General features: G+C 40.6%; 3 protein-coding genes across 3 annotated transcripts; 1 reads left to right on the forward strand and 2 right to left on the reverse strand.

The window, feature by feature from the left end:
• The first annotated feature begins 386 nt into the window (after nt 1–386).
• Nucleotides 387–2,794, forward strand: LOC122007277 (pentatricopeptide repeat-containing protein At3g29230-like). Its single transcript, XM_042563111.1, has one exon. The coding sequence runs from the start codon at nt 519–521 to the stop codon at nt 2,277–2,279; it is 1,761 nt and encodes a 586-aa protein (XP_042419045.1). The 5' UTR covers nt 387–518; the 3' UTR covers nt 2,280–2,794.
• Nucleotides 2,379–17,943, reverse strand: LOC122007276 (histone-lysine N-methyltransferase ATXR3-like). The gene is made up of 21 exons (XM_042563110.1): nt 17,737–17,943; nt 15,480–17,552; nt 15,178–15,234; nt 13,463–14,707; nt 10,940–11,316; nt 10,294–10,863; nt 10,072–10,172; nt 9,142–9,913; nt 8,844–9,047; nt 8,677–8,748; nt 8,062–8,172; nt 7,882–7,982; nt 6,206–6,305; nt 6,037–6,132; nt 5,528–5,695; nt 5,319–5,444; nt 5,181–5,234; nt 3,536–3,783; nt 3,343–3,451; nt 2,971–3,270; nt 2,379–2,875 (listed from the first exon to the last, which is right to left on the reverse strand). Exons 2-21 carry the CDS (start codon nt 17,413–17,415, stop codon nt 2,711–2,713), a joined length of 6,912 nt encoding a protein of 2,303 aa, XP_042419044.1. The 5' UTR covers nt 17,416–17,552; nt 17,737–17,943; the 3' UTR covers nt 2,379–2,710.
• A 1,750-nt stretch (nt 17,944–19,693) lies between these two features.
• Nucleotides 19,694–21,515, reverse strand: LOC122007278 (U-box domain-containing protein 8-like). The gene is made up of 2 exons (XM_042563112.1): nt 20,206–21,515; nt 19,694–19,939 (listed from the first exon to the last, which is right to left on the reverse strand). Exon 1 carries the CDS (start codon nt 21,372–21,374, stop codon nt 20,244–20,246), a length of 1,131 nt encoding a protein of 376 aa, XP_042419046.1. The 5' UTR covers nt 21,375–21,515; the 3' UTR covers nt 19,694–19,939; nt 20,206–20,243.
• Nucleotides 21,516–24,517: the final 3,002 nt, after the last annotated feature.

Genomic DNA, 24,517 nt, shown 5'->3' on the forward strand with positions numbered 1-24,517 from the left:
TCGTAAAATCGGCTAAGTAATACCTGATACCTGGCCTCAGGACAGATTTCGGGCAGGGCGGGGGCGAGGGGAAGAATCTAGGTTGCCTTGGGGCCGAGCGTTCGAGATGGGGAGAGCGGAGATCGAAGCGCGAAGAGCGACGAGATCGCGTTGGATGGGGCGAAGCGCGACGAGAGAGCGTTGGATGGGGGAGGAGAGCGGAGAGACACGATGGGGCAGAGAGCGGAGAGAGCTCTTAGGGTTTAGGTAAGTGGAGAGAAGAGAAAATAGAGTTCGAGATGGAGAAGAGGCGGGCGGAGAGAAAATTTGTGCTGATGTGGAAATGTCCAGGCTGGAGGCCACATGAGTCGAGATAGGAATTCGAGATGAAGATTCGAGATATATATCATTTCTCATTATTTTATAATCCTCAAATTATTAAAATTTTACATAATAAAGAATGACAATTATAAGCGGTATTTTGAGAATTCTAAAATTTGGAGTAGTTTAAAATATTGCGCATCCTCTTTCCTTGCGCCATGGCCGCATCCTTCTCCAACCTTCTCTCCCTGCTTCACAAAGCCGCCGCCGCCTCCCAAGTCCTCCAGATCCACGCGCAGCTTGTCGCCGCATCCCTCGTGCACCGTCCCTCGGTAGCAAGTCGCCTCCTTTACGCCGTCTGCGAGCTCCCCGGCGGCGCCTTTCCCGCCCGCATCCGGCCCTCCTATGCCGATCTCGTCTTCTCCCATATTCCCCGCCCCAACGCCTTCGCCTGGAACAATATCATCCGCTTCCACGCTCGGTCCTCCTCCCCGATCAAGGCCCTTCTGACCTTCGCCCGGATGCGTCAAAATCGCGTCTTGGCCGACCATTACACGTACCCCTTCGTCCTCAAGGCCTGCTCCTTGGTGCCCGGACTCGACGAAGGGGGATCTGTTCACGGGAGCGCTCTCAAGGAAGGATTCGCCGAAGACTCCTTCGTGGTGAACGGATTGATCAACTTTTACTGCAAGCGCGGAGAGATCGCCTCCGCTCGGAAGCTGTTCGATGGATCTCGGTTCAAGGATTTGGTATCGTGGAACTCTCTGATGACTGGATATGTGGATCGCGGGGACGCATCGGAGGCTCGGAAGCTGTTCGACGCGATGCCGGAGAGGGATGCGTTCTCCTGGACGATCTTGATCGACGGATACGGGAAGAAGGCAGGGGATGTCGGCCGCGCTCGAGAGCTGTTCGATGAAATGCCCAACAAAGACGTTGCCTGCTGGAATTCCATGATCGATGGGTATGTTGGAGGGGGCATGATAGGCCCTGCCAGACAACTGTTCGACGAAATGCCACAAAGAAATGTAGTGTCTTGGAGCATTCTTATCCATGGCTACGTGCGATGTGGATACCCAAAACAAGCTTTGGAGCTCTTCCAGCGGATGCTCGTTGAAGGAATTAGAACTGATCAAGTCTGTGCAGTAGGTGTCATTTCTGCATGTTCGCAGTTGGGTGCTCTTGATCAAGGTCGATGGATACACTCCTACCTGAAGAAGAACACTGGATTGCTGGACGGTGTCACGGAAACAGCGCTGGTCGATATGTACATGAGATGCGGGGACTTGCAGCAGGCCCGGTTGATCTTCGACCGAATGCCAAAGCGGAGCGTGGTGACATGGAACGTGAGCATGGTAGGACTCGGCATCCATGGTTTTGGAGCTGAAGCTCTCGAGCTTTTCCACCAGATGGAGAAAGGAGGGGTTCCAATGGATGATCTGACTTTCGTCGCTGTCCTAACAGGCTGTGCTCACACTGGTTTGGTTGACGAGGGGCGGTGCATCTTTGAGAGGATGAGGAGCGATTTCGGGATAGAGCCAAAGGCCGAGCATTACGGCTGCTTGGTGGACCTCCTCGGCAGGGCAGGGCTGCTGCAGGAAGCTAGACGAGTGATCGAGACGATGCCGACGGAGCCAACTGCAAGCATTTGGGGTTCACTTCTCGCAGCCTGTCGAGTCCATCAGTGCACTGAGCTAGCAGAGGCTGCAGTTGAGCAGTTGAGGAAGGTAGGGGCAGACGACGGGGGAGTGTATGTGCTGATATCAAACATATATGCAGCAGAGGGGAAGTGGAACGAGGCATCATTGATAAGGAGATCGATGAGCTGCAGAGGAATGGAGAAAGTGATTGGGAGGAGTGCAGTGGAGGTGGATGGTTGTGTTCATGAGTTTGTCAATGGAGATACTTCACATCCTTGCAAAGCGCAAGTTTATGCAGTTCTGTGTGAGCTATCCAGGGCAATGCTTCCTAAGAGATAGTAAATGAGGCTACAAAATAACAAAAGGAACACTCGGTTAGTATTTAAGGCAAAAGAGTAGATGTCAATACAGAAAGAAACAAGGCACAAGAACTTGCCATATGGTGATTGCATGCTACATATCATCAATATCTGTACAATGTGTCAGCACAGCAGCTCCAGGAACTAGCAAAAGAAACAGGTTTTTTTTTTTAAAGAGATTTTTTTTTTCTACATTGGATCAATGATGAGCTATCCTAAATAATCAATACAAATTACAAGCTGAGGAAGCTGTACATGTGGGGAAATGCTACTTCAAACAAAAGGGCAAACTCTCCACAAGCTAAAAGAGGGTGGGCTCTATGTGAGAGAGAACAAAAGAATTTTGTCAATGGACGCACCAGGAATGTCGTGAGGGCTATAGAAGCATGTTGTTGCTGCACGCTTGGTCTGTCAGCCTTGAAACACTGCCGGCCTGGTCTTGAGCCAGTGCATCATCTCCTTGTCTAATGGACACTTATTGAGGGCAGCGTCCAGCATCGGACTGCCAAAAAATTTAGGGTTGCTCTTGAAAAGCCATATTCGATCTTTTGGCCATGGCCGCTGTGGCTCTTTCTCCTGTTACCATCGTCACAGAGTTTTCATAGTCAGATAATTCGACGAGGAACTTGTGGAGCTAACAGAGAAAACTCAGTATTAGGGAATGCACTCACCATCCGCGACATCATAAACCGCACAGTCCGAAGGCTGTAATGTTCTCGCAATGGCTTTTGGGACTTTGTGTAGTAGGAAGAGATATCGGGCAGCAATAAGCAACCTTTGCGAGCTCTTGCTAGTCGACACTCTGGGTCAGCATTCATCTGGCTGTACCAATAGATCAACTGGCCCAGGCAATAATTCTCGCCGTAGGTCTTGCAAAATTCCTGGAAACCTGACCCCATCTTATCGGCATATTTGGGACCCAAGTCCAGAGGGCTGATGTAGACTGGGGGAGATGTAACAGACTTGTAGTCCTGCATTCATTCCTCAAAATGTCAAACATGGCCCTTTCTTATTATGTGTAGAAGCATTTGTCGATTATTTACCCGGATCTTAAAGAACACTTTTGTGTAAGCATATATATGAATCAAGTCTGCAGCAGCATCATGCCGACACTTCTTGCTGCATGGAAGATTTCGCAATTCATCCCTCAACCTGGTAAAAGAAAGTACTTCGGTTAGAATATAGGTGTAGCAAAGTTATCAGGAAAGCAATATTTGATTGCGCACGAAGACTTGCCATAATAAAGACTTGCGGATTGCATTCTCGATGTTATCGGAACCAGATGGATCATGGGCTTGAATCTTGGATTTTAGGTCGCTAAGTACATTTGGCTCTACATGAGGTGCCATGGAATGTAGCAAGTCCTCGACCAAGGAACCCTCCCCTTTCCAAAGGACTGAAACCATGCCTTCTGCCGAGAATTTTTCAATCGGAGGTGGAGCTTTCTTTGCATCCTTAAATGCGCACCTCATAACATACTTTACCTGCATAGTCCAACAATGATCAAATGTGTTGTAGATCAATTTGAGGGGTAAAAAAAAACATGAAGACGTTCTGAGATGAGAGTTGCAATCTCTGAAAGATGGCTCCTATGAGTACTTAGATTCTGACGTGTAGAAATAACACTACCATAGATCAGTTTCAAAATGCTAGCATCATATTAAAATAGAACTTCTTAGAGCTAAAACTAGCAAGCAACACGGTAACAAAGATCTCTAATGTAAGATCAAAAGGTTCCAAGGGTTTTCCAAAATGGCTAGGTCATGTGTGAAGCGGCATTTAAGTTTAGATAAAAACAGCATTTAATAGAATTAGTTCTAATCAACCAGCAATAATTTGTTTAGGCATTCATCCACAGAAAAGATTAAAGCATCCTTGAAGAAAATACAAAATCATTTTACCGAATCACATATTGATGTCTAATTTAGTCCCATGTTTCTAGAAATTGGAATTTGCTCTACTAACATGTTTCCTTTGAGGGAACTTCTGCACGATAAATTGTCCCCGGGCTAAGGTTGAGTTGACTAGTGCGGAGCAGAGTTGTTATTATAGGATAAGGATTCGAATCTCGACAAAGTCAAAGAAAAAAAGCACTCCTCTACATTGGCCAACTACAGCTTCCTCCTCACAGATGGTTGTGGGGCCGATCGTGTAAGGCCGTTGGGATGACAGATTCCACCTTTTGCTATCATGTTTCCTTTGAGGGAAAGAGAAAAGAGGTATAGGAGAGAGATGAGGAAAAAGATAAATTTGATGATTTCATTTGAAGGAGATAAAAAGTCAGATACCCCTTTCTTGTGTGTGATCCCGTTTTGCTTATCCATTGGTGCAGCACAAGAGCTAAGCCTATCTCTTCAAATTTAGTCTTGGCACTCCATCAAGTTGACAATACATTATTCATTGACGGGATCACGACCAGCCCCGATATTGCCAAGAAAAGCAAAATTATAAGCATGCAGGGCATAGGGATGATGGTGGTCGTGGCACTGCTCTTGTCAGATTGGTAAGTGGGAAGATTGCCAAAAGGGGCCTGTCGAAGGTTCTGGTGAAATGGCAATTGGATAAGAACAAGGAAGTCGGCAAGGAAAATGAGGATATAGATAAGACTTTTTCTTTGCCCTTCTCATTCATACCTCAAAGAGAATGAGAAAGAATGTCCTTTATGTCCCCTCTGAGAATTCTTCCCACTGTCCTTCCTCTTCTCTCTCACTCTCAACCCCTCCAACAATACACAGCCTAAAAAATTATCTTGGAATGAAGTAACCACTTTGGCCATAGGTTAAGCTCATGGAATGACTTATTAACAACCAATGGAACACACATATACCTGAATATAGGATAAAAGGTGGCATTTTACCAATGAGAAAACAAAAAAGACTACCTTATTAAGAGTGAGTGCAATATTCTGAAGCCTTGCATTATATACACCCTCAGCCTATATATTCAAAGAAAGGATTAGTACTCAGAAGGAAATCAGACAGAATAAACAGTATAACAGAACTTCAAGTTTGGCATGTACCTGTAACTCAGCATCACTCTTCTCAACCTCAAGACATATATCTGAAAAAAATTTCCTCTTTTCCTCTAGGTTATGCTTTAAAATTTCATCCGGAAGTTTTTTCCTCTCAAAGTTGATAAACCTCACCTTCAATGATTTGGAACAGCAACTGTCAGCTAATAAGCCAATATACATAGGACAGAAATATGTGAGATGGTCAGAAATACTACCAGATGAGCTGAGTAGGCAACAAGCCAATTAGGTAATCCGTCAAGCAAACAAGGTCCCAGACCAGCCCTTCCTAGGTCAACATAATCATCTTGGGAGACAAAATTGGAATCACAAGCCTCTAGCATTAGCTTATGACGGTCTAACACTCCATGGCAATCCTTCAAAACCTGATGCATACGGCGAATCAGTTAAACAAACAAAAGAGAGCAACCATGAATACCAGATTAGACGTATCACTGCATAGACATGGAATGTCATGTAGCAATGCTATGGTATAAATACAATAACAATGCTATGGTCAATCTAAATCCCACCATAAAAATGAGCGAATGCTCTCAATAGATTATTGGCATGATTGAGGGGATAAATGCATATTAGAAAATCTATAAAAAAAAAAAAATGGCATGCAGGGCTATAGCAGCAGAGCCTCATTGACCAAACATGGCCAATTGACACCTCAAAATCTGATCAATGACATAACTGGATCATTACACATTTTCAGCATTACCTTCTCAAATGCTCCTTCTCCTGAAAGATTCAGATAGCTGCCTCTGCAAACTTGACTACCGCACAAACAAACTGAGGATTCATATTCTTCCTTGCTCTGCAAGGAATGTAAGGGTTAAATAGTCGAGATACTTTAATAGGACAAAATGTTTCTTTGGCATGATGCACACCTCTGTCACAGAGTTGTAATCAAAGGTGATTTCTTCGCCATAACCAATTGGTCCTAGAGAATAAATACCAATCTGGTATTGACCATCAACAGCTGTAACTCTGTCTCGCAATAATAAACAACAGTTAAAACAGACATTTTGAGACAACATCAGCGCAAGATTTGAGAATAAATATCACATCCACCACATAATAAAAATTAAGCTGATAAAAAAGTAAAAAAAAAAAATGAAGTAATCCTGTTAAGATTTGTTTGAACTACTAGTCCTAGCTGCTTCATTCATAGCCCACAGAGAGAAGGCTACACGTGGATATTAATCACATAGAGAAAAATGTAAGATCAGTTAAAAATTTGTCTCTAATGACCAGCAAAAGATATCTCCTATTAATAATTACATAGACTAATACTTTTTTTTTTCTTTTTAACATTAAAAAATGCAAAGGAGAAATTCCCTGCATGCTAATGCCAGCAAGTGCATGAGCAACTTAAAAATTTCTTATAAAGAAGATATTTATATCAGGCCAACCGTTATACAAGTCAAAAGGGGTATTAACAAAGTTAGATGAAGAAAGTTAAAAAAAATCCAGACATGGGACATCTTGCATAATTCTAAAGATTGTCCTTGATATTAATATTAAGGTTGTTATTAACGAGAAGATTGCACATCATTCAGTGTTGTGCATAATTCTAAAATTTTGAGTGATTGTACATGAGATGTGGGAACTTGGAGCATGCTCAGTGGTGGTTCAACCAGATGTTGAAGAGTGTGGTAACATGGAATGTGAGAATATTAAGACTTGGCATCCGTGATTTTGGAGTTCTACACTAAAAAAACAAAATGACCTTTCTATTGATGAAAGGCTATATACAAAGCAAAAAAGGCAAGAAAAGATCCATACAGCTAGCCCAAATAATGGGACATATGACTGATTTTGTGAAGGTTGTTTCAGCAAACAACAAGAAGAATAAAAGATGGAAGTGTCAGAACAAGTCCACATGATCATAACCAACTCCCTTTTTATCTTAAGAAAGAAGAAATTTTACTAATTTTCTTTCACTGAAACTATGGAGTCCACTAGAAACCCTTGATTTTCTTAGGATAACAAAAATTCAAATGCAATTAAAAATATATTGTACAAATACCACCAACATTTAAAAGTACAGGCTCAATACTGATCTTCTTGATCTGTCAGATTGGTGCATTTCATGTCAGATATCACATACCAATCTAACCATATCGACAAAAATACCCTAAAAAAAACAATCCTATTTTTTATGAAGTCATTTGTACTGCATGTGCCCAAAAGGTCACGGATTCGAATCCTGGAAACAACCTCTTGCAAAAAGCAGGGTAAGGCTGCGTACAATGGATCCTTCCCCAGGACCCCGCATGGCGGGAGCTTCGTACACCGGGCTGCCCATTTGTACTGCATGTGCACAGCCCATACTGACATAAGAACACATTTCTCTTTCAAATGCCAAATTCAGTCCCTCATTTGGCTAGTAAATTTGGACATTAGCAAACAAATACAGTCTGAAATTTTAAATGGTAACCTAGCCTACTACCCCATATGGAATGCAGTTTTGTAAGCAGCTACTCATGCTGATAATTAATAATAGTACTTTTTAAAACATAAATAGGCAGCTGGAGGAAGGCCCATATAAGATATGGCTTACTTTGCTTCACAATTAGGTCGGCATGAGTGACAAATTCTGCTTGCATAATTTGCTTTGTGCATAGCATCAACAATAACAAGATCATACCCATCACGATCACCCTATTATATAAAAATAGAAATTAGCTATTTGAATGAAATGCGACAAGCTAGTATTTAGCTTGAAAATGCATGATACCACCTTCGGTCTCTCCAGATATATGTTGTAAAATTCAGGTGCTGGTTCTTGATTATTTTTCTGCAAGGACCGTATACCATCTTGTTTTTCATACCATTTCCAGGCTGGATAAACCTGAATTTAAACAAAATGAAACATCTCAGCTTGAGCAGAGAGATTCAAGTACAAATTGCCTGTGTTGCCCAACAATTCACATTTGAGTAGAAACACAGTGACAAGGTACATTGTATTACTATATACTATTGCTATAATTTAGTTCCAAAATTTTCATTTTCTCTGCACGATCATTTTCTCTATAGCATTGTGAAACGAAGGTTTATTTGTAGTCACCAAAATAAAAGAGTTGCATTATGTAGAACATTGTTATATTATCTTAAGACAAGCACAGATTTGAATTATTTAAACATACCAAGTCTTTTACGATTTGTGTACAATTGCATGTGAAACTAAACCAAGGGACCCAGATTATCATGTCTTTGACCATGGTCCCTTCTCATATAGAATATGGATTATTGTGAACACTTAAAAGTGATCTACACATATTCGCCGCACTAATTTTATGATATAACTTACAAAATTATACTGCTATGTAAAAGAAGAAAATTAGAAAAGTAGTACCTCTCCTAAGAACTCAACAACAAAATCATCTTGCTCAAATCCTTCCTTCTTATTACAGACAACCCCAAGGCCCTGATAGAACAAATGAAAATGCTAAGATTAGCAAAATGGCAACCACATCGAATACGGTCCTACCTAGTATCGTGCAGCTGATTTGGAAGAAATACCTTTCTATAAGCAACATAATTATCATCAGGACGGCTCCTTATAGCCTTTAGGATGGCCTGGCACATTTTCAGTGTTCGTCTATCACCTCCTTCCTCTGCATTCATTTGCATTTCTTCTAAAACAGGTCGCAAAGGATAAACCATTGGAGTGTTACCAGCACCAGTGAATTGTCTGACTTGCTTATTCAATGTCCGGAGAAGAGACTGGCAGAAAAGTGCACGTGGCATTAAAAATTCAATAAAGCAACAATATAAGGGAAAGACGACTTTAAATGTAAACCATATACATTCACCAGACCTCTTCTATAAATTTATGTCTATCTGTAAGAACCCATTCTGGTTCATCTGGCATAGAATCCAAGAGGAGGTTATGCGTATAAGGATCTATTCCATATACTTCTTGCTCTATTACTTCAACTCCAAGAGACTTTCTGGGTTTGTATTCCTTAACCTCAGGAATTTGCATATCTGACTCCTCAATACCATTCTTTTGGACTAATAGTTTCTCAGAATAATCATCAGGTAATGCAACTTGCATTTTCCTTTGTACTTCCTCCTCATCTGCTACAAGAAGATATTTGTCAATGATCTCATACTTTCTGGTAACAGGAGGAACAAAACCAGCTTTAGTCATGCGAGCACCCCATTCCCGGTCATCTATTGCCACTGACTCAATGGACTCCAATTTGCAGAACTCATCTCCTCTTGACTCCCATGTTGAATTTCCTGAATGAACTTCCATGTCACTTTCTGTATCAGAAGCAGTACTTTCATCGTCAGCCCTTTCATCTTCATCAGAGAAATCATTTTCATTCTCTTCTGATGTTTCACTTTCAGAATCCATTGCTCTCTGCTTTAGTTTGGAGAGACTCCTCTTAATTTCACCCAAAGTTCTGCTTTGTTTCTTTTTGTATTTTTCAGATATATATGCTCCTGCATCAGAATTGTCTTTTCCTGCCTTTCCCATCTCATCTCTTTCACTGATCAACCTTGGGTTGTCCAACTTCTTTATCAATTGAAGGAAGGAAATGATAATCTTTTTCATGTCTCCATCATTCCGTCTATTTGATCTATCGAAATGTTCATTGCTCAGTTAAAATCTAACAGGATAAGCTAAGCAAACTTAATCTAAAACTTATAATTTATAGCTACCAAGATTGACATAATGAGAAGCCATAAAAATATTTAATGCTTCACAACTGGTGAAAAGAAAAATCCACTATCTTACTTGAATACATCACGGCACATCCGACTAATATCATCCTTGATAGAGCTCAAGCCATGTCGAACATAATAGCCACTTCTCATCCTATCTTCAATTTTTGAAATCTGAAACAGAAATCAAACATTAATATGATGTGGAAACATAATCCATATACATGCAAAATATGTTTATTGCAGGTATCAAAAAGAAAGAAAATAAAATAAAATGCAAGAATCTAGGAAATACTTTGGGCATAAAGATTTCGGACTTGCTCCCTCTTATGATGCTCCTCAAATTATTGGCAATAAATTCCTCTATCTTTTTATAGCTATTCTCAGATTTTCTATGCAACCAGCGTCTCATCTGTGCATCCCTAGATAGAAGTTCTGAAGACCTTCTAGCATCAAGTAGCTTGGGTCGCTTGTAAAAACCTTGCTTGAACTGGAGGCCTGAAATATTGTTTCTATTGAAGGAATTTGGCTCATCAGTGGCAAAATTTCCTAGATCATCAGAATCATCCAGATAACCATTCAACAACTGGTACGTTCTTGACAATGAGTAATTTTCTGTTATCTGCCTTAGGCTTCTTGTTTTTGAATAAGATTCCTCGAGATTTTTACTTTTAGCTGAACCTGATCTTCTTATCCACATAATGTTTGGATACTTAATTTTTAGTTCTTTAAACTGACAGCATCCACTGATGTCAATAAAAGATATGTGTGGAAACACCAGGAGGACCTCTTCAACAGCACTGGCAGTAACATTGACACAGTCCATTAAGCTGATGGACATAAGGTTTTTCCTGTCACAACCACCCTGTGAGGCCATCTAAAATTAGTATTTACCAATTACATAAACCAGGTTAGTTTAAAAAAACTGTAAGTAAACATACCATAAGCAAGTGGAAGATAGCATCTGTGCACTTTGGTCCAACAGAGGACAAATCAAAATGTTTGCAAATATTTCTGTAAAAATTTACCAATGTATTCCAATGTTTACATGTTGAAGCAGAGTAGACAAGAGACTTCATATCACTCTTTAGGAAGTGAAAGATTCTAGCAAGAATGCGCCCATTCAACAGACCCCAGTTTTCATTCTCTGCCTGTGAAGTAGTAACAAGATCTGCAAAGACATCACATTCACCACATAACTCCTCAAATGAGCAGTCAAGCTTCTCACTGGGAATTACAGCCTCCCCCATTTCAGAGTCCTCATCACTATCTCCAATTAGCAATCGAGCTCTTTTTCCATCACGATACAACAAATCCTCTGCATAAGCGCATAGGATAAGTTTTTTTTTAAAAAAAATCAGGAGCTAAGTAAAACCATTGGATTCTATTCAAGGAACAAAATAAACATAGACCGATACCATATGTAGGAACAAGTAAAACCAGAGAGCAGTATCATATGAACGAACAAGTAAACTATCACTGGGTATACCAATGTAGGAAAAGTTAAATCATGATTAGTCTGCTCGTATGTAAATAGCACACCCATCCAATCATTGTAAAGCAGAAATATTGACCGCCCAATTTATACAAAAACAAAGAAAATGCACAGCCATTAAAAGAATTGATGTGACTAAGGTGAATCCTCATGTGTTTTACAAGTCCTTTACAGCATAGTTGTGGAAAGAACTAGTCCAAATCAGGATGCACAAGGTATTCCTAGATCTACCAATGAATCAGACAAATTTCTGAGGCATGCTAGAATAAAGTTAGAAATGGCTAGAAGTACCTCATATCTAACAGATTCTGCTTGAAGTACAAGAATGCACAAGTCGTCGTTGATGTGTGTGTGTGCGCGCGCGCGCGTGTGTGTTAGTTATTTTTCTTTTTTGAAGGCTTGGTGAGAGCGGTACTCTAAGACAGTTGAAGGGAGCATGCACAAATTGCAGAAATGCCGAAAATTCGCCACTGAGATTGATAATTTACAGAGCTAAATGCAGGTGTGACAGAATTTAACAGTGTAGCTCCAACAAAGATCCAGGATAAGCAGCTAAGGAATATCCAAGCACTTGATGCTGAGGTGAACAAGTGTACTTTGTAATTTTAGGATTAAGGTATGAACTAATTAATTAGACTTTACACGTACAAAGTATTAAGAAACAAAAGAGGGAAGGAAAAATGGTACAAGGAACTAGGCAACGGTGGTATTTCATAAGGTTCGGCAGTTAGAAATGCGTGAATCTGCCAGAAGTTTTGCTAATGTGAATAAGATGGAACTAACAAGATATTGGACCAACTTGTGAAAGTTTCTTGAATCAAGCAAAATTGCTACAACATTGATTGCATTATGCCATTAGATCAGACCAATAGAAATTAAAATCTTTGTCAAAGATTACAATAGTTTATATACTTGCATTCAAAAGCAAATAGGTCTCCACCAATGTTGTTGTGGAGCAAGGGTGAGTCTTGATGTTGGAACCTGATATATTGAAGGTGGCGAAATCTCAACCAACAATGTCACAGAGGAAGAGTGAATTAGTCATTACTTCTTGATGGGAAATGGACAGATGGTGAAGAAAACATCAAGCAGGCAATATTATAAAGTAGTATATAGTATTTAGTGCATATGTTGGCTTTGGCTGCCATGAAACACTAGAAGTAGGTAGGCAAGAGTAAGTGAAAAAGGGATTATAGAGTATATTATAATATACAATACACATTACTTAACAAATACACCTGACACAAATATTTTCACTGCTAGGATTATTAGATTTTGTTAATACAAAATAGAAATGGCATCTCTAGACATAATAAATTCTTTGAATAATCAATATATTAAAATAATAAAGAAAATGCTACAAAATATCATATATCCAGAATTTTAAAAACTCACAGAAAATTTCTAAAATTTAAAATTGTATATTTAATAGTACTAATTGCTGAATAAGTATTCAAATAATAAATATGTTTAAAAAAAAAAGTAATGCAATTCAAAATACATAATGTTTCTATGTGCTTCTATGAGGTGAGATCACTAGTATGTTCATTCCTAGCACTAAATAAAACAAATACGATATAATATTAAACATATAAAAATTATGGAATTGAAGTTAGTTTTATTGCAACTTTAATTATGACTAATATTTATGCGTTATAATAAAGCATTGGATGATATTAGGCAAGTTTGGATTACTTAACAATCTATATCGTTGAATTCACATTATGATTATAAATTTTCAACTAATTTTAGCAACTGATTTCCTGATCAATCCTATCAATGTGGTATTTAACTTTTATCATTGGTTAATTTATAACACATGTATATTGGTGATGGTGTGCATGCATATAAAGTGCCTAATGTCTTACCAGCCAATGGGACTTCAATACATGCTCAGATGTATGAGGAATTGTACAGAATAGAGAACAGAGGATGAGCATACCATCCAAAGCATTAATGAGAAACAAACCTGATTTCCAGCTAGTATCCCTTGACAAATCATGAGATAAAACAGCAGAGCTTTTTGTGATAGATGAGTTAAATGGAAAATGTTTATCCATTTCCTTCTTTGGTTGCTTCGCAATTATCCATGGATCCAAAACCTCATTGATAGCAGCAGCAAACTCCCGGTTCTTATATGACCTCATGACAAGTTCATGCAGCTTACCACGTGTAAACCCAACAAACTGAGGGTGCGAGCTATGAAGTGAATGAGAAGAGCTACTAGCACTGTTTAGAAATGACTGATCAAGAGTAGAACAACCTTTTTCAGCGAATGTGCCTGCTCCACCTTCAGTATTTATAGTTTCGGAAAACTTCAGTTTTTTAGTAATTGGTAGCCAAGTATTGTCATTCTTCCTAAAGACACTGCTATGCTCCAATATGGTACCTTTACCAACTAACTCTTGCAATTCCAAATATGAGAAAGGTCCATGTTCACAGCCCGCACCATCTAGATAGAACCAATCACCCGCATCAATAGATAAATCATCGACAGTACAAATCCGATCCCTGGGAACAGTGAGCACAGTCTTGCATCGTTGCAGAATTTGTTGGTCATGTTCATGCGACTTCTTTGACCGAGAGGAACCTTCACGAAGAGAATTCCTTTCGCTACTAGAGTGTGATCGTGAAGATCTTGAAGGGTGCAGTTCAATGCTTTTAACCTTTCCAGAAGGTTCTGAAGAAACATGATCCTTTACTACACAGGTATTTATCCGGACAACAGGAAGAAGTATACCCTTCGTACCCCTAGGAGGCAAAGGTTTAGTTTGGACTGATCTGCTACTAACTACATTTTTACTTTGATCAATGTTGTTATCACTATTATCATCTGCTGATGAAAAACTCCAAACTGGCAGATCAAGCCTTTTACTGCGGGAAGGATAATAAAGATCTTCCTTCCTTTGCCGACGAGGATCCTCAATCCCAGACTTTGGCATCTGACAAAGAGGATAACCTTCATTGATGACAAGTTTCCGTCTGTAAGATCTCTCAAGATTAACATCATCATTCCTCTTCCAGTCACCACCTTTGCAAGACCACCTCCCAGCAAACCAATCACTATGGCTACCACCAGGAACAAAATGATCCATCTCAGAAGATGCAAAAACTGGCCTAATTTCGGTAGCTTCTGTTGAGAAATTTTCTTGATCTCTAGCAACCTCATTTCTTGGATACATGAATGGCGTTTGAGCCTTGAATCTTGAGAAACCTACAAGCCACGCATAGATAATAAAAATAATGAAATGAATAAATCAAACATGAAGAGACAGTCTAATTATTGCAGTTTGGAAGTCACTGGTCTTCCTAGAAATTCAGTCAAAAGTGTAAAGGAAACATTTCTGCTAACAATAAAAAACATCAACAAAAATGAGAGAACATTTTCCCATCATCCAACATCATCTCTCCTTGTTTGTATATATGACAGATTCATGTCATTCTACTTACGATTTTTGTTTTGAAGGACCATGGAAGAAGTAGCAGATCGAAGATTTTAGTACCTAGTAAAGTAATTAAAAACCAGAGAGGGAGGGGAAGATGACCAGCCACAAGCTTATATTCGAAAAGACTAGAGAATCACAAGTCAATTTTTGCATATTCAAACTACAGCATATCAAAAGAACGGTTCTTCATATGTTTTTATTTTGTCAAAATAGACATTAAGGTAGGAATATATAATACCTTCAGATTGACCCCAGTTTTCCAAGTCCACATGCTCAAATGACGCATTCAGAGCTTCTGCAAGATTGTGAAATTTCACAAGACAAATAAAATTAGGATCAACCGTTAACATAAAATAGTATTTTATCACCACTCATAAAAGAAAGATATTTGATCAGCTTGAATCTGTTCTAGTAAAAATTTTTCTTGTTTTAAATAAGTAGAATCTGAATAGGCAAGTGCAAAGATAGGCCTAACCTTGCATTTATAAATAAAGGTTTTGAAGATGAAATTTAAAAAAAAAAATAGAATAATAAAATTACCTCCTATAATCTCGAGCTCCTTTCCATCTACAATACTGTATCCATCCAACAACATTTTCACCCTCTCATCTATATGATAATCTTGAATAAATTCTGGTAAAATTGAAGGTTCATCAGTAAGAAGTGCCTGTTGCAGAGGCATAGAACCGGATGTTTCCTGGTAAAGAACAGCAGCATCAACTAACAAATTCCCTGGGGCTTCTGGAGGACTTACCATCTGGGTTACCACATCAGAAACAATGGAGGGAATGTTCAACTGCGCCAAGGGGGAAACTGCATTCTCAACAGTAACCCATCTATCACTGTCAGCGTGCTTTATCAGATGATCAGAAAGGAGGAATCCGTCATCCACTAGCTGTTTGAGATCAACCAGTTTTGAAGGCCCTTGTTCAGTACCAAAATGATCAAGATAAAACCATTTCCACGCGTCAATATCAGATGAGATGGGGTCACGTGGTGGAGTGTCTGATATATCCATATCCTCTTCCATTGATGATGGATCTTCAAAACCTCCTGGTGCAGAAAGTGGTGGTGGAGGAAGAGCAGGTGGAGGAGGAGGAGGAGGAGGTAGTGGCAGAGGCGGCAGAGGCGGAATTTCACTAGACTGCCTATTTGAATTATGTAACAGCTTTTCCTTGCAGAGTTTATCAACACTACTTCTGTCTGCATGACTCTTATTTGACTTACCATTAGTAATATCTTTTTCACCATGATCCTTTCCTCCTACTTTATCATCATTTCTGCTAGATTGATGCTTTTCGCCGACTTTATTTTTCCTGCTTGATTCTCGGTGATCTGCAGAATGCCGTATATCATGTGGATTTGGTGACCGCACTGAGCGCACAGGAGTTCGGTCTCTGTGATCCTGGTGACGAACTCGTAGACGTGGAGACCTATTTGAACGACTTGGAGTACGATCCCTACGATCAAAGTGGCGACTCTTCTCGTGTGGGGACCGGTTGGTGCGTCGAGGACTAAGGTCCTTGCTATTAGAGTGGCTGCTGCGCTCTTTTGGTGACTTCTCAGAATGGCCCGGACTGTGGCGATCATGGGTACCTCCAGAAGAAAAAGATGGATCAGTGAATCTAGAAGATGAATACTTGCTGGAAGATAAGACCTTGAATGCAGAGGAGGATTCAGTTCTACGGCATCTCTCAGAATTAGCAGAACTAGTCCTTGATCCTGAATGATCAGGCAAATTAGAATGGTGCCTATCATGCTTAGCCTCGCCTGATGATTTCCTAGCATCCCTATCAGAGACACTGCCATCCCATCTGGATGACGATCGCTTCCTGGAGTCAGCATCACTTGTGTGTCTATCACTTCTCCGGTGACTGTTCTCTGGAGAAAAATCCCGGGCATGCTTCCGCAATCTCTCCGGTACATCATTTTTGTCTTTGTCCAACTTCCTTCCTCTGCTGGACTGAGTCTGTGTCTTCTCCGGTTCTGCTGTTCTCTTCCATTTATCTGGAACAAACTCCCCTCTTTCCAGCTCTAATTTACTCCGTCTATCTGAAATAACTTCTCTTGACGCCTCATCTCTCTTTCGTCGTTCTCCCACCTCAACGTCACTTTTCCGTGATTTCCTAGGAACAAACTCCCCCTTCTCCACTTCACCATTTCGGAGCTCCTCCTTTTCCAATTCGCCATTAAGGAACTCCCCTTCCTCCAACTCCCCTTTCCGATGCCTCTCCAGCACAAGCTCTCCTTTCTCCAACTCCATCTTCTTCACCTTCTTATCCAGCTTCAGTTCTTTTTCACCACCATACTCACCTTTCCTCTCGACATCATCTTTCCTCTCGCCATTCCTCGAGCTCTTCTCCGCCCTAAAGGAATTCGAAGAAACCACGTACTTGCCCCCACAGAGTGACTCCGGAATCGGGAAGCGATCCATGATACGCTGCGAGGGTGCACACGCGACTCCCCCCTCTCCCATGGAACTCCTCCGGAACCCTAGATGGGGGTCCAGTGCCAGACCCGTGCAGCCAAAACCCTACCTTCGGACTGCTCCGGGGCTCTCGACGCTCATCTCCAGGTCACCACTGTCTGCTCCCGTGCTCCAAGATCGAAACCCTAACTCAGAAGAAAAACCAAATCTTTTCAGCCACATGAGGTCAGACACTAATCGAGCGGCAAGCCGAAAACAATGCAAGAATTCCAACAGGCCGGAACCGGTAACCTAAATTCCGCGCCAAAAGATCCTACAATTCAAGAATAAAGAAAGATTTCCGGGGAGAATAACCACGGGGGAGCGCACCGGCAGGAGATCGATAGGACGGAGTCGTCGATCCGGGGATCTGACGAGGAGGTGAGGCCGAATCGAGGTGCTCGCCCTCCCTTCCGCCGGAGCTTCCGCTTGCGGTGGCTTTCGGCGCCCTACTTCGCCGCTACCTCGTTGGCTCGGCCGCTTCGCTTTGTCGCACACGCTCCCTCGCGAAGGGGGAGAAGACGAGAGAATTACGATGCGTTTATTTAACTTGTTCCGCATTGATAAACTTTTATAGAGAACAACAGGAAGTCAGATACCGGTATGCGGTAACTCTACCGCGTATACTCGTATAAAATCATTCGAAATATCGGGGTGACTTAGCCCGGCCGGGTCGAGGCTGGTCGGTCCGAACCGCCTTCTGTCATATTTTGTGGAATTTAATTAGATTTTGATTTTCTCCAACAATTTTCCATTTTTAGGCACATGCCTAAAAATGATATTCCATATAAAAAAAATATCTATATTATCTTTAAAAAAAATTATAGAAATCTTTATCCAAGTGTAAATTTTCTTTGTCTCCTACTTTCATTTTTTTTCACTTTCTCATTAACTGTGTTCATTTTGTTTTCGTTTTTTTTTAAACTTTTTTTTGTCTTTTGGGTTCATTAGTCTTAGTAATAATTCATAGACAATATAGTAACCCAACATAGTAATTTCGATATTACAATAGCAAAAGGAACAATAAGAACACAAACGTTTCATTTAAAAAAAAAAAACAACCAACATATAAATCTTGTTGAGAAACACTTTTAAGTTTCTATCAAGCGAGGATCAATAATAAAATATAAGAAAATTGTAGTGACGTTCGAAAATAAGTATTTTTTTCATGGTTTAGGAACATTTTAGCAGTTATTCATATTATTAATTTTATCTAATATAATAATATAGCTAAAGATAAAATAATAAAATAAAATAAAAATTTACATGTCTTGTTGAGTGTCGAGAGTGTTGAGTTGGCCGAGTAGTTAACCGTCTAGTATCGAGTCGCCTAATGTTGAACTTTTAAGTGGACTTTCTGAGTCTGAATGAGATGTCATTGGACAAACTTCGAATGCTCCTGAGTGCTACAAAGTTTGAGCGGCTCAAGTATTGAGTACTTCACAAGTCAAAGTGGGAAGCTGAGTGCGAATTGCAAGTCGGGAAGTCAAATGTCAAGTTGGGACGTCGTGTGCCCGACTATCGAGTCCGAGTGTGAAATTAAGCCACCGTAGCTTCCGTTGACATTGTTTCTTTAAAGTAGATTAGTTCCCTTTGACAGTACTTCGAGATGTCTATTTTCTAAGATACAATAACATAATCAAATATACAATCAAGAACTAATTGTTCATGACAAACCAATCTAGTGATGCAGGAATAATGCAGGCAAAGCCAAACTTCAACTGATCATAACTTTTAACTTGGATATTAGAACGAGACGATCTATAATACGAATTGAGATCTATATTTGTTATCAAGTGAAACCCTTAACCCGTCAGCTTTCGGGTCAAAAAAACATTGTTTAGGATCTTTTTAGAGATTCTAAGCATCTCTTTATAATTTTTGGGGTTTTTTTTTTATATTTAAAGGTATTTTCGTATTTTACAAATTAAAGTTTTGGGTCTATATAAATCTATTTAGTTGATGTTATTGATTATCTTTTGTTATTGAATCAAACTCTTTTTCGATAAGCTAGTATCAGAGAGCTATCATATAAAGATCTGTTTAGCAAAGACTTTTATATCTACTTTTGTGTATTATCTGTTTGTGTTCGTGGTTGTAGCCTCCTTATAAACTGGATGTAGTTGTGCATCTGTTTTGAAAACTGAAAGATTTTTAAAACTGGATGATTCTGAAATGGCGCGTCAAATAATTGGTAACCCAAGTTCACTCACAAGAACCGGTTTGTCACTCCAGTTCGATACGATCGTTACCAGTCTGCAGAAATGTAAATTCTGCTGAAAAAAACTACTTGCAGCTTTGCAATTCATCCAATACCGACATCGACTGAAACAGAACGATTCTATCTACAGTGATAAGTGATCCAATCTTCATTTCTGTCTAGTATCAAAAGAGTACTTCAGTGATATCGGAAATGGCTGAATTATTTGTTTCAGATTCAGCTTTCTAGTAACTAACCAAGTTCGCGTCCCTGTTTGATCGGCCACACAGCACATAACAAGTTTCCTTCGTCTTGCTCCATCGATTGTCCAACCTTTAAAACCTATCAACTTAGCATTTTGACAGTAGATATACCTCAAAGAAAGACAGTAATGCAGGCACTACCACTGAACTGTGTTGCTAAGAGTAAATCATCTCATTGAAACATAACAGATTCAGCTAACTAGTTTCGAGCTTTTGGATAATTGCTTTCCTGAAAACTACAAGCTTTTTCACTATAAACAGCCTAATTATTCCTAAGATTTCTCCAATGTGTTCTAGCAAGAAGGAAATCTAGCGACAAGAGAGAGTTTTGCTAACCTATGCTTGCTTCTCGTATGAGGCGTGAGGAATTGAAGTCATGGGAAGAAGGCTTGAAACCGCGCATTTTGCAGTGTGAAGATCAGCTGCTTGGCGTTCTTCCTCGTCTTCTGGTTGAGGTCGCCGGAGAAAGCAGAGCAAAGGTCCAAAATGCCTTCTTTAATGGCTTCCAGAGCCACGGCTTTACTTTCTGAGGAGACCAAGTTAAGCAGCGAGAGGGCGTGCTCGATGGTGAACAGGGTGCCGGTTCTTATCGCCTCGGTCATGGCGGCGGCGAACCCGGCGGCGTTGATCATCTCGTCCTTGCCTTCGCGGCACCTGGAGAGGAGAACCAGCACGCGGACCGCCCTCTCGGAGCCCTCTCTGGCGAGGCGCAGGAGCTGCGGCACGGTGCCGGCGATGGAGGTCCTTCGACGGTTGTCCGCGAACTTGCAGAGCTCGTACAGGGCCGTGGCGGACTCGCGGCGCTCCCGCGCGCCTCCGTCGAGGAGGAGCGCGGCGAGGCGGGGGATCGCGAGGGGGTGGGCGCCGATGGTGGCCTTGTTGACCTCGACGACGGCGAGGCTAGTGAGGAGGGTAGCGGCGAGGGAGGCGGAGGAGGAGGAGGAGACGAGGGAGGCGACTATTGGGTCGATGGCGCCCTCGGCGACGAGGCCGAGACGAGCGTCGTCGCCCTCGAGGGAAAGGTGGAGGAGCACGCGGAGGGCGAGGTCCTGGAGGTCGGGGCGGTCGGAGGCGGCGACATGAGGAAGTAGGACGGAGGCGACGACGCCGGAGTCGAGGATAAGGCTTCGGGCGGCGGCGCCACCGCGCTGGGCCAGGCGGAGGACGCCGGAGAGTGAGGCAAAGTCGGAGGGGAAGGAGAGGCGGGTAAAAAGGCGGCAACTTTCATGGTGATAGTAATCGTCGGAGTCGGCGTCAGCGGAGGGAGGAGGTCGGCGAGCGAGGAAGGAGGAGATGAGGCGGCGGAGGGCGTGGTTGGGGATGAGGGACGGGGAGGGAGGGAGGGGGAGGTTGGTGACCGGGCAAGTAAGGTTACCGGAGTCTAGCCAACGCTGTATGGAGGAGCGGTCGAAGGTATGGCCGGAGGAGAGGATTACCGGGTCAGTCATCACCTCCAGCGAGATTGGGCACCGGAAGTCCTCCGGAAACTCCATTTCTCCTTCCATAAAACACGAAAATCCGATCAAAAAACGCTTTTTCGAAGCAAAATTGATGGATTTCGAGTTGAACTCGACTAGATTGGACGATAATGGAGTTGGAGATGTTGAAGAAGGGAATGGAGTGGACTGGAAAGGAAAGGAAGAGCTCAAGAACAGAGAAAAGAGAGAGAGAGGTAAGTCTGTATTTACCAAATTGCCCCTAGTCAGAATCCGTTACTCCCGCAATAAATATTATTATTATATATATATACTGATAAAAAAAATTAAAAAAATAAAGGTGCTGTAATTATAAATTTGGTAAAAAAACGTTTTTGAATTAAAATAGCTTTTTCTTACTAATATTTTTATTTTAATGTTGTTATAAATAGTCAAAAATTAGTTAAGTTGGTGTCGTCATAAAGTTAAATAGTTGCTATAAAATTTTAAGTAATATTAAAATAATTTTGATAAATTTTAAATAATTTTAACTAATTTAATAAAAATGATATAAAAATATGTTTAATATAATATTTTTAATTAACATAATTTATTTTAATACTTTATAATAATTATACTATATAGTTGCTATAATAAAGTTAAATAAAAATATTTTGAAGATAAAAATTGTGATCAGTGTTGTTATTTTTTTTTTTTGATAAAAATAATAATTTTTTTTTTATTTTTGTCTACGATTAAATGTTATTTAAAATATAATTTTTGGAAGGCAAATGATTTTTGAGATTTAAGTATGTTTTATAAATAAAAACAATAAAAATTGTAAAGCAATTACCCACGTGTTTTTTAAAAGAATTTGATGATAAACATGGGAGTGGGAAGGTAACCGACATGTTCAGTAGCTGAATAATCATTGACCGAGGGCATGGTACAGGAAAAATATTTTGGAGGGCGAATATGAGATGTTAAGATTAAATTTGGTACATTCAAATATATCCTCTTATATTTGGTTACTCGTATTAATGATTAATACGTTTTAAATTATGTATCTATATTTATCTTTTTTTTATATTTATAGAATTAATTTTGGATTGTTGATATGATGATTTTATATTTTTTATTAATGATCTTATCAGTGATTTATCTTTTTTATATCGGTCAGGATGAATCGATGGAGACATTAAATATGAACGAATCATATTTTGACACGTGACTAAAAAAGAATTACGAGAAACAGACATTTTGCTGAAAAAAAACATTTTATAGACATTAAAATATCCAGATTCGAATTTCAACCATTTAAAAAAAATTAGTCGGATAAAAAAAAATTGTATGGTCGGATAAAATCTAAAAAGTTAATTGCTAGATATGAATTAACTTGTGCTTTCAAATTTATTGGGTGAACCAGAATAATTTATATTTAAAATTACCAAATTAAAATTGAATTTGAAATAATTTTTTATAATGTAAATATGCTAAAAGTTCTAATAATTCGAATCCAATTTGAATTTAAGTCCTTTCAGATTATAATTCAATTAGGTACCAATTCGCACCATTCGAAATAAATTTGAGCTCAAATTTTATTTCAAAAGTCATAATTATTTATATTGTTAAGCTTCGAATCAAATTAGAATATCATGTTTATATTTTTTAAACTCGAACATGAATATATAAACTTTGATCAATATGAGATTTTAAGCTAAAGGCAAAACCCTGAGTCAATATAAGATAGGAATGTCCTAGGTTTTAACCTAGAAAAAAATTTACATAGATATTCTATAGCCGATCTCATCTATCTAACATAATAAGACTTTATTATTATTATTATTATTACTATTTATCCTATCCGAGAGTCAAAGTGATGGATGTTGGCGGATGTAGTACTCCTGTTGACTGTGCGTGGACTTCGAACTAGAACTAGAGGGACCTGCAACCACAGCAGCGTCAGTGCCGAGCCAGGGAGGTGTTCCTCGACGATGGTCCTCTGACGCTCAAGTCAGCCACCGGCGATGTGGAAACAAAAAAGCGGAGCAGAGTAACAGTGTGACTACAATAAAAACTAGTATACCTTCGTTGAAGCTTAGGGCCCTTTATATAGGGCTCCAGGGGCGCGCGTGCACGCTCCTCGAGGCGTGCATGCTTCTCAAAGTTTTCCCGAAAAGACATGTCAAGAAAGTGTCCCTGACATCATACCTTAACACCTGAGCATATCTCTGACGTGACAGTAGAAGCTTCCGTCGTCCAATTCACTACCTGACCATGCTACCGACCATGCTGTCTGTCGGTGACATGGGCTCCCAAAAGGATATCGCAGATCCTCCTTTTATCCGTTACTGGGCCGAGCGGGTGAGCCGTTCGGCCAACCATCAGTCGTCTGGATGCTATCGTTCTAGGGTTGAGCGGGATGGCTGCTCGACCAACCTCCCACTGCCCGAGCCTCGCTTTGAATGTAATTTGCTCGGTCGTGACTCCACTTGGCTGGTTCTGAGATTTGATGTAAGTCCGAGCGGGCTGGCCGCTCGGCGTGTGCCTCACCGACACACTATTTTGAGCATCAAAAGCTCGGTATGTGGCCGAACTATGATGATGTAGGATCGGACCTTCTCTATCCCGGTCAGGCGAGTGGGCTGCCCGACCGACCGATGGTACAGGGGCGTTGACCGTCCTGACTTTGACCTTTAACCTCCACCGTGGTAATGATCCTCCATTGGGTGGGCTCCTCATCACCGTATGTCCGCATCACATGCCTCTCCCTCAAGTCTAGTCGAAAAAAGCTGCAAGTCCGACTGACTGGACAGAAGAAGTCTTGAGATCAATAGGTCGATCGGTTGTGATACTAGGTGGACTCCAGTCGGTCTGCCGAAAAGTGTCGGTCAACCATAGGACCGATCCTTGAAGCCGATCGGCGCTTCGCGTGTTTGTACTTGGGCTTTCTCCTTCGGTGTCTTCGAATGTGTGTGGTCAATGCTAACGTCGCCCGAATCTCTCGAGAATTCGTGCAAATCACCCCCATTAAGAACAAGCACGCGCCCACGCCTGTTAATGGCATTCATTAAATGCGGACCAATGGGGAAATGCCACATGTCACCACCGCAGTCGCCGCATGTCCAAAGCGACATGCATTGATGTGATGTCTGGCGGTTTGAATTCTACGGCTGGATCTACGGCTAGAATAATGAGCACAAGAAAAATGCCTAGAAGTGTCGTCCAAAGGA

The sequence above is a fragment of the Zingiber officinale genome, chromosome 7B, assembly GCF_018446385.1.
Source record: "Zingiber officinale cultivar Zhangliang chromosome 7B, Zo_v1.1, whole genome shotgun sequence".
In the NCBI taxonomy this organism is placed as follows: domain Eukaryota; kingdom Viridiplantae; phylum Streptophyta; class Magnoliopsida; order Zingiberales; family Zingiberaceae; genus Zingiber; species Zingiber officinale.